A 19,472-nucleotide genomic window follows, 5' to 3' on the forward strand; every position below is an offset into this window, starting at 1 on the left:
ATCCTCCTAAAATGTGGTAATCCGTTAAATAGCGCTGTACAGTTTGGACTCTGAACCTATTTTGCTAGATGGAATGGTTGTAAGTTTCCAATTAACTAAAAATTAAGCATTAACTGGAATACTTTATTGGAAAAAAATTGAAAACAATTAATTTTTACAATTAGAAATTAGTAAGTAAGTACTAGTAATTAGTTCCTATAAAGTTGTACCTTGACTTGCTTTCTAAACATTCGTAATGCCTACGGCCTTTCTTAAATCACTCAACCATGAAAATTTCTTTCAGCCACATTAACTTTCTGTAGCAAGTGGTACTGAACTTGTTCAAGTATAATTTGCTTATGTTATGCCTTTTTACTTACACACGTGACTGAAGTGCTTTTCTCTCCACACAGTGGCATTAGTAAGTCCCTGGTTTACAGAGAAACATGCTGGCAATACAGATTATAGCTTTCATATTTTGTTTCTGTGGGCTGGGTGCTGCTATTGCTGCTACTGCATCAAATGAGTGGAAAGTCACTAGTCGAGCATCATCTGTTATCACTGCAACCTGGGTCTTCCAGGGTCTTTGGATGAACTGTGCTGGCAATGCACTGGGGGCTTTTCACTGCAGACCTCACCTTACTATCTTCAAAGTGGAAGGTAAGGAAGCATAATTTAACTGGAACTTATGGAAAGCCATGTGTACTGCAAGATGTGAGCCAGAGGAATACAAGATTATTTTGGCTTGTGCAAGAGATTACGTTTAAAGCATTGTGATGAATATAAGCAAATGATCTTGTAGGCAGAATATCAGAAACAACTTTGTAGGAATGATATGTGTTCCAAGAAAGACAATAAGCTCTACTCCGTGGCTGGTAATATGTGTTAAGTATACTGGACATAGTGCCAGTAATAAACTGTCGGTATCAAACCACTGTTAGCAGAGAAATGGACTAAACTGTCTTACAGCTCTAATTTCCATGCCAAAATGAGGATTGTGCTTGCTGGATGGTGAGAGGGGGAAAGATAGCAAAGTCTGTGACAGCTATCAGTGCTTTTTTAGTGTCTGAAAAAATCAGAGAGCAAATAACCACATCCACGAATATGTGAATTCTGTGCAAATACTCATATACTAGGAATTAAGTGCCAGTGTATATACTTGCTTGTATAACAGGCTAATATTTTAGCTTTAAAGATAAAAGGTGTGCTGTTTCAGAATGTCCATTTTAATGGAAAGTGTTAGATTTGTAAGCCATCTATCAGAGCTTAAAAACAAATGGAGACTTCTTGCCTTATGGCTAACTCTAAGTGTACCATGCAATGTGTTTTGTGTTTCTCTCTATGTGTAAAGCAGCAAATGAAGAGGTCTGGTTTTGTTTGCTGTTAAGCTTTGTGATAGTAGGCAAAATAGTGTTTTCAGTGAAACTGTGTGTAAGCACTCATGAGGGCCTTGGCAGAAGGACTGCTCTCCCTGGGGTGGGCAGCATGCAAGCAAGATGGAGTCAGACTAGAGTAGGAAAAATGTATTGTGACTCCAGTATTTTAGGGAAATAAACCCAGGCTAGACAGAACCATTCATCCAAAGCTTTTATGAGACCAGAAAGAAGAACAATTGTCTTAAGATATTAACAGCCAGTGACTGAATGAAATATAAAATATAACATTGCATGGTTATTACCATACAAGGTATTACATAGACAGGGTCGTAGACTCACACATACATGGAAGCATGGAAGCTTGGGGATGTTCCAGATCCATACCTTTTTTTGCCTTTCATGCCCCTGACACATCAGACTACGTGCTGTGACATACAGATCAACTCTTACACATACAGATCATTTTGAGATAAAACTCAGTATCATTTCTCTATATATTTCATGATGCTCTGTTTCAAATCATCACACATCACCCATGAGAAATGTGAATGGATAAGAAGTGTTTTATTTCTTTTAAAGAATGCTGTCCATCAAAAATTACTTAAAAGGCACAGAAACTCACACATATTTTTGAAAAGTGAATATTATATTTTGTAAATAACCATTTATGCATTATTTCTGCCAAGATTTAAAGGAAGAAAATCAGCTCTTCTTCTCAGGCATTGTTTAAAGCAATGTAAAGTAACTAGAAAATACTATTATTGCTATTGTTAGTAGCACAAAGTCTGCTTTCAGAATAATCAGATGTAATCTATTTGCCACTTTGTATTGTTACTATTATTTTCATCACTGGCAGATTGAAATTTGAATAAACAGAAAATGCATGTTATGCATGCATCGTTTAAATATATACTTAAGCATCTGAGTAAGACCCTGCATGTTTATTTTTTAGGGAAATATAGAGTAGAAATTAATTAATTTAATTAGCACACTCTTGTTCAAGTAAGAGAGTAACAAGCTGCTGTAATGACATTTAGGAAGTCTAATTTTAACTTGCCAATGCATGCACCAGCAAAGGATAATGTTACATGTAGCACAAGCACTACTGGAAAAGAGTGAGGTATTCAGTTTGGAAAACCTGCTAAACATAAACTCTTGATAATCCAAGGAAAACAAGAGTTCAACGGGGAAAGGGCTTTGCAGTCTCACTCTATCATGGATTGTAAAATGATAAAATGCTCATATTGAAGAAGTAATGAACTCTCTGTCCTCAAAGCTTCAATATATCATTGTAACTTATATACTGAGGCCAGGGAGGGCTGGCAATATAACTTTTCCTCTGCACGTTCATCTTTTTTATGGAATCCATTTAGAATTTTTCCTATAGCCAAAGACAAATTACACAAGTTCCTCATTCCATTCCTATCTTTCCATTCTTAGGTTACCCTACAGAAAGTATTAGCAGTGACAACAACAGTAGCAGCAAAAGTATTATATTAGTGTAATAAGTCACTTCTACTCCAAAGCAGATTCATTTGGTCATTGTATGTTTAATTGCAATTTTTGTGAGGATTTTGCAGGGGAGGCTTCTAAATGGGATCTAAGAAGTTTTAAGGGTTTTTTTTTTCTGTTTTTCACAGAAGAAAAAAACAAAACAAAACAAAACAAAACAAAAAAACCAAAACAAACAAACAAAAACAAAAACAACAAAAAAAACCAGATTCCAGAGGCCTTGCTCTGAGCAGGATTACCCTGCAGTCGCAGGCAGTATGTAGATATTTGCCAGAACTGACTTTCAGCTTGAGGACTGGTTATGCTGATAGGAGCATAGGCAAGGCAGTGAGAGCTCACCTCCTGCAACCCAGCCCAGGTACAGATGTTGAGGGGTTTGCGTTTCTGGAAGTCTGGGTTAGCAGGGCCACACCGCTAACGGTATCCAAAGCTAGCTGGGCGGTTGCCAAATGTACATGTGCGTTCACATGTCCAGCCACGGTGTGCTCTGCTGGCAGTGACTGAAACATTCAGATGAAAGATCTTAGAGGGAGATCCTAAATAGCAATAGCACTGTAGCTACAGTCATTTAAGGCAATGTTTGTGGAAAGAAGCAATATCTTTTATTAAATCAGCTGCTTTGGGGAAGTATGCAACAAAGTCATTCATCAGATCTGACACAAATACAACAAGCTTCAAGCTAAATATTATCTGGGAACATTGTCTCTTCAGTTAACTTGGTTATGATTATCAGAGCATCAGATACACCCATGAAAATTGTATTATTAAAACCAAGAGACCATTACTCACAAGCATAAACTCACACAGTCAATAAATGCCAGAAATTAAAACTAGCAGTGAGACAATATTTTTTCAAAAAGAGTAACCTTTCATTAACCATTCAGTCCTTATCAGCAAGAAAGATACATAAAGAGCCTTCAAAGCATGAGCTTGAGAACTGAAGCTCTGGAGCTGTGAACTCCAGAAACATTTTATGGCAGAGTTTGCACCTAGCCTGCCTCCTGCTAATTCCCCAGTGCTCCACAGGTAGTAGTTAACCTCTTCTGTCATTCTTCTCGTGAATTCTTACAATGACAGAATTACCCAGATTTGGCAAGAACCATCTTTTAGCTATCAAGCATGGCTTAGAGACTTTATTTAGGTATTTTGACTTTGGTGATGTTACACAGAGCTGTTTCATAAAGTACAGAATTGTAACTAGCCAACTGAGCTGTGTCTATATCCATTTTCTATGACACTTCATTAGTCTGTCAGGACAGCTACTAGGCTTCTTCAAACAATTAGTTTGGCATTTTGCATGCCTTGCCTACAGCACCACTTCATGACTCCTGTATGTTCTGGTTTTCCATACCATGAGTTCAGCGAGGTGTACAAGAAACTAGAAGAAATCTGCTTCCTTGAACCTTTGCTTTTTTGAGCCTCAGATCTCCTGCTGGCATCTTGTCAGTGCCTGTTTCTGCAGAGCCTAATGGGGCAAATAGTGCTATCTTGATGGTGGCCAATATGGACCAGGCAATGCCCAGATGTTCTGGGTCACATCAGCAAACTGATTCGGGGCTGCCTTTTCATGATACCGCCACTGCAATGCAGATAAGCAGCAGAAGGAAGTTGATACAAGACAACTGCTGTTGCAGCACCTGTACCCAGAACAGCCTTGCATAGTCAAACACCATTTGGGTTCACCAGGGTGCGGAGAGCAATTCTAGCTGGGCTTCAGGGTGACAGAGAATTCAGCCTCTAGAGCAGGAAAGGACAGACATGAAAGTGTCCCTTACTTGACAGAAACTTACTGCCAGGGAAAGCACACTATGCATTTGTTTGGTGCGAGTCAACAAGCCAGCCAGATACACACACGGCAGCCAAGGCCAGGCTTCTCCTCACCCTTAGAGGAGGGCACTTAGTGCTAAATCCCCCAGAAGCCAACACCACGACTTTACACCCAACCTGAGTGGGTTTGCAGGGGGTCAGGCTGCGTGAGCGCTGGGGATGGAGACTGTGCTTCTGCTCCCTGCTGCTAGGCAGATTCCCATGCCCTGCCCTGCCCCGTCCTGCCCCGCCCCGCCCTGCCCCGCCCCGCCCCGCCCCGCCCTGCCCTGCCCCGCCCCGCCCTGCCCCGCCCTGCCCTGCCCTGCCCTGCCCCGCCCCGCCCTGCCCCGCCCTGCCCCGCCCTGCCCCGCCCTGCCCCGCCCCGCCCTGCCCCGCCCTGCCCCGCCCTGCCCCGCCCTGCCCTGCCCTGCCCCGCCCCGCCCTGCCCCGCCCCGCCCCGCCCTGCCCCGCCCCGCCCCGCCCCGCCCCGCCCCGCCCTGCCCCGCCCGGCCCCGCCCGGCCCCGCCCCGCCCCGCCCCGCCCGCTGCCGTCCCGCCGGGGCCGGGGGCAGGCGGGCGCGCTCCTCTCTCCATGGTGCTGCAGCAGCGGCCCCGGGGAAGCGCCGGCCGTGCCCGGGGGTGATGCCGCCCGCCCGGCTGGGGACAGCCGGCTGCCCAGCTCCCTGGAAAGGCGATGTGCCTCGCCCCGGCTTCCCCCGGGGGAGCAGCCACAGGAGAGGAGAGGTTTAACTGCACCCAGAGCCCGGGCAAGCAGCAGCTGTGTGCGCTTTTGGGGGATCGCCGCGGAAGGGGCCGGGCCGTCAGCCCGGGGTGATTGGCTTCAGCTATCATCAGGAAGGGAGAAATCCACCGGGACGGCTTTCTTCTGGCTGATAAGTCAGCCACAGGGGACTCTGCCGGAGGATCCTCCGGGCAGTCAAGGGAACAGAGTCGGGGGTTGTGATTAACCCCAGCTGGTAAGCACGCAGCTGGTCACTCACTCTCCAAACACCCTCGGTGGGATGGGGAGGAGAATCAGGAAAAGGTAATACCCACAGGCTGAGGTAGGAACAATTTAGTAATTGAAACAAAACAAAATATAACAATAACAATAAAAATAGCAGTAACACTAATTACAATAGGAAAAAGAGAGAGAAGAATAAAACCCAAGACAAAGAAGTGATGGACAGTATGAATGCTCACCACCCACTGACCAATGCCCAGCTCATCTCTGAGCAGCAATTAGACTGTGCCTCTCTCTCAGTTTATATGCTGAACATACCTGTGGTATGGAATATCTCTCTGGCTATTTTGGATCAGGTCTGTTTTCTCCCAGCTTCTTGTGCACTTCCTCACTGGCAAAGCATGGGAAAGAGAAAAGTCCTTGACTTAGGATAAACACTACTTAGCCACAACTAAAACATCAGGGGGTTATCAACATTATTTTCATTCTGAATACAGAACACAGCGCAGTACCAGCTACTAGGAAAAAAAAAGTAACTCTAACACAGCCAAAAACAGAACACAGAACCCAATATTAAGGTTAGAAGACAACTGTGCCAAAGAACTTTCAAGTAGCAAGCAAATCCTTCTAGGAAAATTGCAAACTGAAGGGAAGTATGATTGATCCATGTTTGTTAGGCTGAGCCACCCCTCTGTTGAGCTTTTCTGTTCAATGAGTACAGCATCCATTTGGTGACTTAGAAAACCCGAGTCAAAACAGCATTGGCAAAGCTGTGTCAATATGAAAGGAAATATACACTAGGATCAATAGCTCAAATTTGGGAGAGGTGACCATGAGACACAGACAGAATTCCTTTCAGACATTTATTAATGGCTTATTTCCCATGGCTTTATTTCTTAAAGTAATGTCCATTTTTCTGCAGGCAGAAGGATCACCATTTGGACTGACTCAAATGCTGATTTCAGCATGGGGTCTTTTGTATATAGGATGTCAAATCTTGGTAATAAAAGGTTCTCCACTCGCACAGTTTGCATCTCCATTGTAGCAAGGTTTTTTCCAAGCTCATGGCCTCTCTTCTGACATTGGATGACTGAGTCTGCTCTCCATTCAAACAATATAGCCTGAAACACATTTGGTTCCTAGAGAAATCTGGTAATGCACTAGAGGTCATGAAACATCATGACTCTATGCAGCAAATACTTTTGGAAACTCTTATATTGCATTTCATTGCCCCCATGCCAAAAATTAATGAATAAAGTAAATTAAAGAGTTCAGCCTAGGTAGCAGTTAGTCAGAGCCATACCATGCCTTATTATTAGGCTGATTTCAAGTTAGAAAAAAAGTGGATTCATACACAGCAGAGCCATTCACAAAGTAGCCTCTGGCAGGACAGATATGAACGGAAGGACGTGGTTAACTCCCATGAATCCAAGATATTTTTCCCCACGGGGAGCTCCAGCAGCAGCTTTGCAGTAGATACAGAGCAAAATCCAGAGTTTTCAATGGGTTGGTAACTTCCAGAGGAAACCCCCCAGAGGCAGAACAACCCTGTGAAACCTGGATTTGTAGATCTCAGAGATGACATATAGGTTAAAGATTTTGAAGTGGTTTTCAAGGATTCCTGCTGCCAAATACTGTCTTCTGTTTGAGCTCTTTGATTCCACGATTTTAATCTACATGCTCTGAAAATCCATGAGTCTAAACCACAATGAATCACTATTTACTGCTGTTTGCTATGCGGGCTGTCTGGCTCTGGCCAATTACTTGAACCAGAGTAGTCCAGAGCTGTGGGCAGACTGGAAGGAGATGTGCCTCCTGGTGAATCTGCAGACAGAAAGATATAGAAAGGGAGTCCAAGAACTGCAGGACTAGACTGCATGGGGCTGGATGGAAAACACTGAGGATGGAGCCTTCAGAGACTGCTGCCAGTTTTGGAGAAGGTGGTGGCCAGTTACAAAAGACAAATTCTGACACTGCTTTAAAATCTTCAGAGTTACAAGAAAACACAAAACCTTGCAGATAAGTCCTCCTTTTTAGCTCATTTACACCTGGCAATTTGACAGCATCTCTGCAATCCTCTTTTTGTGCTCTGAACCTTCTGTCTTCTCACTGGACAAGGACAGAGGTTACAGTGCTGAGATTTTTTTCACTTTTGTCTAAATCTGGTATCTAGACAAGAGTAATGTTGCTTTTGCTTCTCTTTGCTCAATTTTACAGATTTTTGCCACTCAGTGTGGTCTTCATTTGAAGAAAATCACTGAGAAAACATGAAAAGTAGAAAGTGCTCCTATTTGTTAGCATGCTGCAGCTGGTGCAAGGACAGGAATGCAAAGCTTGTTATTGGGGCATTAATAACAAAGCGCTTTCATCTTCTAATACTCACATCAGGATAGATTGTTATCTCCACTTTGCTTTTAGCTTTCTTTGATTACTGCTACATAGCAACAGAGAGGAAAATGAATAGGACTCAGCAGTAATTGGTATGCAGCCAATGTCTTAAAATATCTCTGTTCCAACAGGTTTTGTACCTTGGTCTGCCTTGTGAGCACTGAGGTGGGTGAGGGGAGCTTCCCTCTGACATATGTTGAGGAGCCGAAGGCCGGTGTACCTCTTCTTATCTTTTTAGAAGTCATGCTACAACCAGAAATCCATTCAAAGTTCAGAGATACAATCCATTTCATTTTCACAAGTACCTGCAGCAGGAGGAGAAAGGAGGCCTGGCAAAACCAGCTGTGATAGGCAGAGGGTAAGAGAAGGAGGCTGAAGTGCTGCATTTGTAAATCATTAAAGCTGATGATTTTGAAATTCACACTGCTGAGATTTAAGGTCTTGAATATTTAGTTTTCCATCATGGAGTAGTGCAAGGCAGAGGAGAGAAGCTAAACGAATACCTTGAGAATGAGTATGGGGAAATGTAGGGGGAAAATATATGTACATAATCTCTCCTACAGTTATTACATTGAGTTGGCTAGGCAAGTAAGAGTCACATTCACATTGGCAGAGAAAATAAATCACTCCACACTCAGTAGGGATATTAAATCCCCTAATGCACGTCTTACCCTGTCTCTCATAGTACTTACACTTAGTTTTGCAATGTAAAGCAAAATTCCAGATGAGCACAGCCATTTTATTAGAGATATGCACATGGGATTCCTCCCCATATCCCACATGCATCAAGTCCTACAGTGTCCAGTTATCCTTATAAGCCTTCCCTGGAGGGGGTGCCATGGGACACTGCTGGTTTAGAGGCTGGTCAATGTATTCCCTTTGGTTTTTCATTGACTCAAATTAAATCAAATGCTTGGAGCTGAGGTGTTGCCAGAGGCAACTCAGGGCTTCAGAACCCCCCTTTTTCAGAGTACTTGACTCAGTACTGTGAGGGACCTCTGGCTGTGGCCAGTGGATTCCCATAATCCACCCAATCTTCTCCCCACAGATGACAGTGAAGCCTGGGTCTCATGTATGATTTTCCTCTTCAGGGATGCATTTCCTAAAACAGGAGAGAGCACATCACCTCAGATTTCTGTGCCTTAATGTAGAATATTCTTAAGTGCCAGAGCACTTCTCAGTTGCTGAATGAAAACATTTTATTTTCAATTCAGCAAAGCACATGCTGAAATTCAGGTACATTCAAAGTCCCCTGAGAACATTTCATTCATATCTCCCCTTAAATAGCTTGTGCTGGTCACCCAGACATTTGCCACTTACTTTTCTAAAAAATTACCTGAAACAGCTAAAAAAGCAGAGGTAACAAACCCTTCTGAGGACCACGCCCAAGTCTACTGACACAATCATTTGAACATTCAAGTTATGTTTCTTTTTTACTGTTAACTTTTCTAAAGAAAATGTGTGTTAATCTGGAGGTAATTAACCAAACTCTAGTAAAATACCTCCTGGGGATTAACCTGCATAAAGGCAGAATTTTTAAACTGCACATCCTGAGCTAAGATATGTTGTACTATTGAACAGCTTTCCGTAACCAAGGCTTCCATGTGGCAAACCACCAACTGGATCTGTCATTAATATTATTTTATAAGATTATTTTAGGTTAGACTCCAAATTTTTACTTATAGCCCTGGCCAGAAGTTAATCGTACATACTCTAATGGTGTTTGAAAGAGTACAATTGCATAACCTGACAGTCTAAATGAGAAGCAAAACTAAATACTTGAAGTTTCTCATTCGTGTGCTTTCAGAATAATATATGCTGGTTTTCTACCAGGTCCGCTCTAACAATTTTTATAGTTGCTATCACTTTTGCATCCAGCTAAGATGTGAGGCTACTATTCTGCAGATACCAGTCAGAAACAAAGATGTGTCCAGGCTCATATTCAGGGCAACACTCACTGAATCATATTTCCAAAGGAAACCAGAGCTCTGAAGTTCTAAATTTCCTCTGTAGATGAAAATCTGCCAAAATCTTATGATTTTTGGAGACTGCCTTTTCCTTCTTCATAAATGAATTTCTAAACAATAACACAGAATGTCACATAAAAGCCTTTCTATTGATAGTTCATCCTGTAAGCAGCAAAAGCAGAAACCAAACCCCAGCCAGTAAGAAACAGTGAAAGTGACTCCCTGTCCAGATCTCTGTGTGGTATTTATTGGGCCACCAGGAGAGCAACACTCTTGGGATGTATAAACAACTTCTCCACTGCAAGCTCACCACGTGCCCAAGCTGCTGCCCCAGGCTGGTATCTCATCCCAGCAAACATCACACCACATACTGGGCCCTGAGTCAGCCACCTTATGGTAATAACAGAAATAGTTATCTCACAAAGTGGGGATGAGAGGTAATTTAATTAACTAACTAACTAATCATTAACGGCATCTGGCTTTTCCATATCATATTTTTAATGGAAATGTTCCACCTAACAAAGCAGATGATAAACTATATTCCAGAAAAATTAATGCAATGGACAACTTTAATTTACACCACCTTTCAACATCCTCACGCTACACATAATTTTGCTTTACTCAGTGACTATTACAAAACCTCCAATATTGTGCTTACTTAATATTGTTCCTAGAAACTCAATTCTTTGCAGAAACGCAGCATTTTCAAGTGTCAGTGCCTCTTGTGCCTCAAGGCTCCGATTCCCTCCACGGCCAGGACATCCTGCACTGCCATGGCCATACTTTGGCCTGGGTGTCACTGAGGGTGCAGCACCCGCATCCCATGGCTCAGCTAATCCTTCAGAGCAGTAACGCTCCCCTGCCCTGGCTGCTGCTGGTGGGCCCTCTCGAGGGGCTGTGCTTGGGAGAGCAGGGAGGGAGGAGGAGAGATGGCAGCTGAAGCCAGCAGTGTGTGTCCGCAGGCAAACTGCTGCCCAGACTTGTGCCTGAGGGGTGCAGAGGGCTCCAGTGAGGGGAGTCCTTCCCCTCTCGGCCCTCGGCACGCACGGAGCGCTGTTCCGTTAACACTTCTGGGTGTTAACAGAAACAAGCCAACATTTCCAGCCAAGGTACTTCACTCAAGTCTGTGTGCCAAGTGGCTTAACTACCTTCTATGGTTAAGGTTAAGAAAAATGTTGTTCAAAGGAGAAAACAAGTGGAGATGTTTTCCCCCCTCACCCTTCCTGTCTACAAATTCAGGCATCGCTGGTCTGCAGTTCCTTATAAACAAATGAAGGAGCTTTTGTGGAGCCTGTTGATAAGAGGTGCTCCGCACCACTCCACCTCCCACCAACATTTATTATTATTTTTATGTATGCAATCGTATGCAAATGTTGGAGTGCTTCCTAAGGTCACTCACTACTTGTGCTGCAGTGTGCTGATTGCTCTGCTTACTGCAGAGGCCTAAGGACAAGCCCAAGGCAGCCTAGGACACCACAGGTTGGCAGGGCCAGCTGATAAGATTTCCACCTGTCAGCAAGGGCTGTGTGTGCAAGACGCAGATACAACCTGGTGAAAGGAGAGTCTGGGAGACAGGAATGGCTTTCTCCTGGGAACTGTTTGCAAGGAGATAAAACACCTGCAGACGAGGAAAGCAAGTCTGGTGTACAACAGCTGGGTCATGGGGCAGGAAGAGAATTCCTGAAAAAATACAGGGGCTGCAGCCATCCAAAACACATCGGATCATTAGGAAAGCAGAAAGTGAGCTTGCAAGGTGCCAGGCTCTGCCTTGACCTAATGGTGACAATTTGGCCACCACTTTTAGCACAAGGGGGACTGGACCCAAATTCTCAATTTCAGCAAAATCTGCCCACTCAGCTGGGAGAAATTCTATTATTTCCAAAATTTTCTAGCCTTTTAAGCAACAGAGTGAGTGAGAGCTCTTATCTAAGGACTCTGAGTGCTTTCAACCACCTGTTCTTTAGAGTTTTGAACCTTGGATAACATCAGAAATCTGTATCTAGCAACAGAAATCCATGTTACGTCCCTTTGCTGGTACACACACAGAGCACATGGTTATAGTCCTTAATACTCAAGGGAAACCACTGCTGAACAAGGGACAGGAACTAGGAAGCAAAGAAATGTATTTGAGACCTACAAGACTCCTGAGAAGATCTTTAAAAGAAAAAGGAATGATGAGGAAAAGTCTGCTCCCAAGAAAGAATTATTTCGATTATGCATGAGTCATTACAAGTGGATTTAAAGCCAGAGATTTTTTTCACTGGCTTGCTCACTTTTCTCACTAAGTGAAAGAAATAACATTACTTCAGGGTCTGAAGTTCACTGGGTTACATCTGCTTTCACTCAATTCTACCAACAGCAATACTTTTGAAATAGATTTATTTCTTTTTGTTTTCCTTTTCTCTCAATATCCCTGCAGCCTTACTGTCTCCTTCATGCTGCTAACAGAGACAGGATCATAAATTAGGTCAGTGCTATGTCTGACCTGGTAGTTGCTTAGGTAATCTTAAATATTTATAATCTATCCTCTCCTTTGCCTCAAAACATCTACCTTCTTCTTTCTAAATAACTTACTGGAAACTCAGCAGAACAAGAATTCCCTCAAGCTTCTGGTCAATTGTGAGGGCTGTGTAGATGGACTAGCAGGAATCAATCCAACATCCAGGATCCTCTCTGTTGAAATCAGTTAATGCATATAGATTGTACTGTTTGGCAAAAGCAAAAACAAACTATGAGCCTTTTTAAAGTTCGTTTGTCTGTAAGATGTGAGATGGCTTCTGTTTGGGCCAAACAAAGCCTCTGCTGCTGTTGTGTGTCCACTTTGGGTACTACACTTGAAGCAGAATGCAGAAGGCTTGGAAAGGGCACACAGATAAAAGCAACTAGAATCCCTCAAGTTTATGAAATATGCTCTATGAGGAAAGACTGGGAGAGTTGAGGCTGTTTAGTCTAAAAAAGAGTAGACTAGCTGTAGGCACAGAGATAGTCTTCAAGTACATAATAACAGGGAGAGTATAATCAGTTCCCCATGTCCAGTGGTAATACCACAGGAAATTATGAGACTGGATTACTACAAAGAATTAAAAATTAGCAGTTTTATCATTCCACCCTAAAAGCAACTGACCTTTTTTATAAAGAGCCTGCCTCTAGCCCTTAGCTTACTTTTGTTACTCTGCAGTTGTTTCACTCTGTGATTACCTCCAATATCTGTGATATCTGTGATATCTAAGATGCCTGAATCAGCTCAGCCTTATACCCCATGTTCAGTTCCAGCTGCCAGAAGTGAAATGTGCCTCTTGATGTCCTCACCTCTTCTCTCTATGGGACTCCCTCTTGCAGCCTGTTAAGGTGGAAAGACATAATTCAAAAAATACAATTTATACAGCAGCTAGTGTCCACTTGCCTGTAGCCTTTGGCCTACAAAGATCTTTTAATGAACTTTTGATCTGCAAAGGCCAGTTGGTATGAAATCCTCTTGCACTTTTTTTAGAAGTATTTCCTACTTTTTTCCCTGAATTTGGAGTGGGTGTTTTGCTCTGTGATTGCAGAGCACTGAGCTGTGTGCAACACATTTGATGCCCATGGTTTGGGCTAGATGTTGCTGAGAGATTGACAGCCCTAAACAAAAGTAGGCCTAAACAAAACTCACATTCATCCACTTTCCCTTCTCCATGCTATTTTTACTGCCAAACATTATTCTCCTAGCATATCTGAAAGAGTCCAAAAGAAGGGAGGCCCAGGAGGCAGGGAAAGACAATATAGGCCAAACTCCTTGAAGTACTCAAGCTATATATTATCCTTCTTCTACCACATATAAGAATCTTGGATGGTGTGAGTCCTACAGTTCTCCTTTCTTCCTGCCTAGGAGATGTTATCCTGGTTCATCAGGCACCTGAAGCTGGATATAGATGAGGTGCTAAAATTGCAGCACTGGGTCTTAAGTAGAGGTCTAGGATTTATCCCAGATCACTTTAGACATCAGTGCTGTAAAACACTGTGAGTTAGCTAATCACCCTGTGATCACATTATAGGCAACAGGAACAGGGAATCCTGTCCCCTTCTAGGACAGGTTCTGTCTTATCCCTGGGACATGCCTACAGCAGGTCAGAGGAGCAGTCTAGACATGCCAGTTGACAGTACAGCAGAGGGATGATTAGTGACAGTATGGGCATACTAGGCAGGATTCAACTGAATCCTATCCCAACTCAGAAGATACCTACAGGTCAATCGCCATACCTCAGATCAGTTGGATGTAATTCATTCCTAGAACTTTCAATCCAAACATGAGAGCACATGGAAAGCAATTTCCTTCTGTCCTTCTGCAGCTATTTTTCCCATATTTCACATCTCTTCTCTCTCCCTGTCTTTGCCTGAAAGGAGAAACACTTTCACCAAAAGCTGCTGCAGGGGCAAAGGACTGCAGCCTTTAAATTGTCTCCTTAGACCAAGGAGTCCCTCTTCACCCCACATCATTCAGTCTTCACTGCATAGACCTTTATCTCACCAGGACTCAGGCTGTTCCTGATGTGAAAAGCCTTGTCACCCCCTCTTTCCATACAGCCCACGTGCCCCACTGAAATCCATGCCCTTAGCTATCATGTGGTGATGAATGTGAGTATGGAAAACAAGTCTCTGATAGGCACTTGCTGAGAGCTGGCATGTCACTCATGCAAGAGGTAGTGCCAGCTATTTCAAAAACAGCCTGCCATGTATTCATTTGAGCAAGCTTTTACATAAAACATACTCTATGTGCTTATGTGTGCACACAAATTGAAGTTGTCCCTTGTTTCCCTTGTTAAAGATGCTTCACTTCTTGAAAGGTCGTCCGCAAATCCCAGACTGGTGGAAAAGTAATTACAGTGGGCAAAAAGGCTAATCAAGAGGAAGGGCTGATTAAGCTCAGTTTTGAAGGCTATATCATTACCAGACAGCTCTTAGGAATCAATGGACATTTTCATAAAGTGCTTAATAGTTAGAGTGAACTGAAACTCTATAAACCCTTTCCAAAGGAGCCCTTTGTTGAGATGTTGGCAGTATATGTCTGGCTGGAGTCAAATAAATTAGTCATCAGATAAATCAGTCATGCCAGCTATGAAAGTGACAGCAAAATAAACAGAATATTTTAGTCAAATCCACGAAACAAAAGGAACAGCAAATCTCATTTAAAATTCCCCCATGTAATTGATGCATAATTAAGCTTCTAAACATGAATGCAAGTGTGCTGATCCAGAGTGTGTGACGATGAAGATTGTATCTTTGAAAGTAAATGGGGATCTCCGGATGCAATTAAAAGTAATTTTTGAGTTGCTAGTTCCAAGTTCCTACTGGCAAAACCCAAGAAATGCAAAGCCTGAGTAATTCCTAAATTACTGTAGTTTCGATGCCAGGGAAACTCCACAGATTTTGATGGAATTACATCAGACTCAATGCTTCATGAGGCCAACAGAACTTCCTCCTTGAGAAACAGATTGTCAAATACTTTAAAAAGAAAATGTCAGAAAAATTTTATGGAAATTACGTTCTACTGGTACAAGAACAAAATTTAGGGGATGTGCAGCATATGGCAACATCAGTTGGGATAAGGTAATACAAGTGCTTTATCCCAAACATGCTGCCTTAAGTAATCTACCTTACTAGTCTAAAATACACAGCCTGAACTATTTTATATCTTTTTTTTCCTAAAATACAGACAAAATAATAACAGGGATGTTCTTATTGGTCTATTTATCCTTGTGATTAGCTCATATATTAATCATTATTGTAATATGAAATATTTTTTAAAAGCTATTTCTTTTACCTGTGTCCTTACACCACTCCTCTGAATGCCTGTTAGTATGGCAAAGGACACAACTCCTGGAAGGGAAGAAGCAGGACATGTGAAAAACAAGCAGTGCAACTGGGCAGCGGCTTGTGGGAGAGAAGAAGCACTGCTTTTAATTGGATTGAGGAAGTTTAAAATGCTGTGAGAAAGCTTTTCTTATCTACTTAGTGTTTGTTTCCCACTAGCTGCTATTTCAGCCTAAAATCCTACACTTTGGGTGCTTAATGTCAGATAAGTAAGCAGATTAACTGGCCTTGTTGCATAGAGGATTGAATTCTCATGGGCTTCAGATATCTGCACTGAGGTCTAGCAATGTGATCAATAGTAGTTTTTAAGTTTGGCTTCTTTTTTACAGTAGTTCATATACTATCGAATTCCATATCTAGTTTTTAATTCCAGCAATAAAGTTACATTATTTCTCTTGAAGGATAAAACTGTATTTGCATTGGAAAATCTGTGCCACATTCATTTTTACCATAAACCACAGAGATTTTAGAACTGACAAGGACTGGAAGGAAAATACAGCTCTGTAGGGTGCTTAGGACATTTGTGAATCTGATTGTGCTTCCTGAGACAATTTCACTGCTCACATATTTGGGGCAATACATCTCTCTGATACAGTGCTCCACAAAGGAGCCAGCCAGAGGCATTGTGCTCTATTTGCACTTATCAGGAGCCACTGAAACCTGAACAAAAGCTGATTGCCTATTATTGGCTTCTAGGAGTACGTCCTGTAATTGGCACTGTGCAAACACAAAGCACAAAGCAGCTCTGTCCCAGAGTATTTATAATCTAAGGAGCAAACTTCAAAAGAAGTGGGTAGGTTTATGGCAAAATGGAGGAGGAGGAGGAAGGAGGTAGAAGAAGATAACCAAGCTTGTTTGATCACCCTGCTTCACAAAAAAAAAAACAAAAGAAAAAATTATTTTGCATTGGTGGCATTTGCAGGCTCTTGGCAAGTCTGTTCCTCCAGGGCACTCGGAGTTACTCCACCTGTTGTTGCTGCATTTCTTGGCTTGGAATAATTTCTGTCAAAATCAAGAAAGTACAGCACCCCGCCTCTCTACTCAAAATACTTTATAGCCCTTTGTCATCTTGAGGAAAAGGATGAAAATGTCCAGTCAGACTGCACTCAGAGATGAGGCGGAAGCCAGAACTCTTTGTCACAGCTGGACCACAGAATAGGAAACCACATATGACAGCAGCAGCTGGGGGCTTGGTGAACCCACTTCTCTCCAGTGCCCATGGGACCTGTGGACCTAATGGAATGAGTCCAGAGGAGGGCCACCAAGTTGATCAGAAGGCTGAAGCACCTCTCCTGTGAAGACTGGATGAAACACTTGGGGTTGTTCAGCCTGGAGAAGGGAAGGGTCCAGGGAGGCCTTACAGGAGCTTTCCAGTACCTAAAGGAGGCCTTCAAGAAAGCTGAAGTACTTTTCACAAGAGCATGCAGTGATAGTAAGAAGAGGAATGGCTTTAAGCTGATGGAGGGCAGGTTTAGACAGATCTAAAGAAGAAACTATTTACTATGAGTAAATAGTGAGGACAGGACATTAGACAATGGAGATTTTCTAGGAGAAAAATGTCTTTACACTTTTTTCTATTCAAACAAAAAATCCAAGGTTGAGAAGAATATGTATAGGGAACATTTTTATAACTGTATAAAAACTGTCTTGATCATACAGATTCTCACTAACCATCACAAAGGCAAAAAGTCTCAGTGGAAGAGATTCCTCATGCTGTCCATTCCAAAATAATTCAGGAGGTTTTCAGTTGATTCAACTGAGGAAGTAATAGAGATAGTCATCTTCATCAACAATGTGCTCTTAATTGCATATTTCAAGACCTCTATACCATAAACCAATTTGGATTTTCCCCTTTGGTGCAGTTCATGCATCTCACACTGTTCTTTACTCTTTTGGAAAGCATGTTTTGATGTAGACATGAGTCTGGTCTTAATTATCTGACTGGAAATGAGATGAGTTGGCCACTTATCCAAACTTCTGTGTTGTACCTAGGAAGGAACAGATTACTTCTTTGAGTTTGTGTGTTGCCTTTCTACTACTAATTATAGAATCATAGAATTATTTAGGTTGGAAAAGTACTCCACAATCATCAAGTCCAATCTTCAACTTTTATCATCATCCATTACATGTATATGACAGAAGCTCTTATATAGCCAGTTACAGCAGAAACTAGGGTCCAAGAAACAACTCTTAGGGGAAGAACTTTATGTAAATACATCAGGAATTGGCCTGCTGGTAGGATTAATAAATTTGATGTGGTCCTCTAGGGTAAACATTCCTGAAAATTTGATTTGAGGATCCACAAATTACTGTCCACATAGAAAATAAAACTTTTCTCACCTACAGAGAAAAAGAAGATGAAGTGTCACTTTACTCAGGTACAGGTGTTTCTTCTTTCTCCTGTTCTCCTTGCTGTTTATGCTGGCATGATCAACTGGACTTTATTTGGAAAGAGGAGAGGTTTTACAGTGGATAATCCTTTTTGTCCTTGAAATGCCTAAGAACACTGTTGTTGTTTTTTTTTTTTTTTTTTGAGGGGGGTGTTCTGTGGGTTTTTCCTATGGACTTATTCCTACTTCTAGAGATTCAAAATTTCACTGGTAAAAGCCTAAAATCATATTATTAGGATATCCTGTCCAATTATGCCTAAGACATATAAGAGTATACCGACCTGGTAAGGTTTCCACAACATGTAAAACATTATGAAAGTTTTTTTCTGTGTTTCATTTGAAATGCTGTCTTGCACAACCCCTGGATCTAATAATGTATGTGATTAAAGTTTAAACTTACACCCAGGACTCATTAATCTGCTTAGAGCTTCCCTCAGCAATATCAGTGAAAAGGTATGCACCAAACCTAACACAATTAACCTGTTTATGTAAGTTTGGAGTATAATATCTTATTTAAAAGGGGGATGCACCTCCTTTTATATGCCTGGGAACTCCAGAGGAGCCTTCCTTGGAGCACTGTGACCCATCATGTCTGGGGCAGCACCTGGTCTCAGAAGGGGCATGCAGAGGCTGCCAGGGAGCTAAGTGCAAGTCTAAAAATCATCTTACAAATAATGTGGTAGAATTGGGAATAGTTATTTTCCATGCACATTGTTTCGTTCAATTCACATTGTAGCTCTGCCAGCAATAACAGGGTTCCTATTTGCTTGCTGTGCTAACGAAGGATGAAAAGCAGCAGGTTCAGCACAGATCACTGCAGACCCCTCTGAGGGCATCATGGCCAGGAAGGTACTGATGATTCAGTTTTTGGCATCCTGCCTTAGGTTGTTTTCAGCAAACCTCATATTGTTTGTACTGAGTGTGAAAACTCAAGTTATACAACATTAAAGTACACCTTTCTACCTAACTGCCCTTCTGACCTTTTAGGAAAGAAATTAGATTGATTTGATATAGCTAATCTGTACCGTTACATGTCTCTTCATTGTTTTAAAGGTACTTGCAAGTAGTTAATTTCCCTGCCTGTTAAAAGAAAGTCCAATTATTGATGCTTACTCTTTTGGGGGCATTTTTAAAAGTTTGGCCCTGTTTGTCTTTCTCTAGGCTTCTGCCATTTAAAAATCCTCCACAAATCTACGAAGGCTCCATCTGTGGCACAAAACAGAGCAGACAGGCTGGTGATTGGG

The 19,472-nt window shown here is 42.2% G+C and overlaps 1 protein-coding gene across 1 annotated transcript in view; it reads left to right on the top strand.

Annotated features, from left to right (window-relative positions):
- The first annotated feature begins 370 nt into the window (after window positions 1–370).
- CLDN10 (claudin 10) overlaps window positions 371–19,472 on the top strand; it is a 54,828-nt gene continuing 35,726 nt past the window's right edge. Inside the window, exon 1 of the mRNA XM_068182458.1 lies at window positions 371–639. Coding sequence (XP_068038559.1) covers window positions 426–639 — 214 coding nt within the window. The 5' untranslated portion in view covers window positions 371–425. The remainder of the gene's footprint in view (window positions 640–19,472) is intronic.

Source organism: Anomalospiza imberbis, chromosome 2 (genome assembly GCF_031753505.1).
Source record: "Anomalospiza imberbis isolate Cuckoo-Finch-1a 21T00152 chromosome 2, ASM3175350v1, whole genome shotgun sequence".
Taxonomy (NCBI): Eukaryota; Metazoa; Chordata; class Aves; order Passeriformes; family Viduidae; genus Anomalospiza; species Anomalospiza imberbis.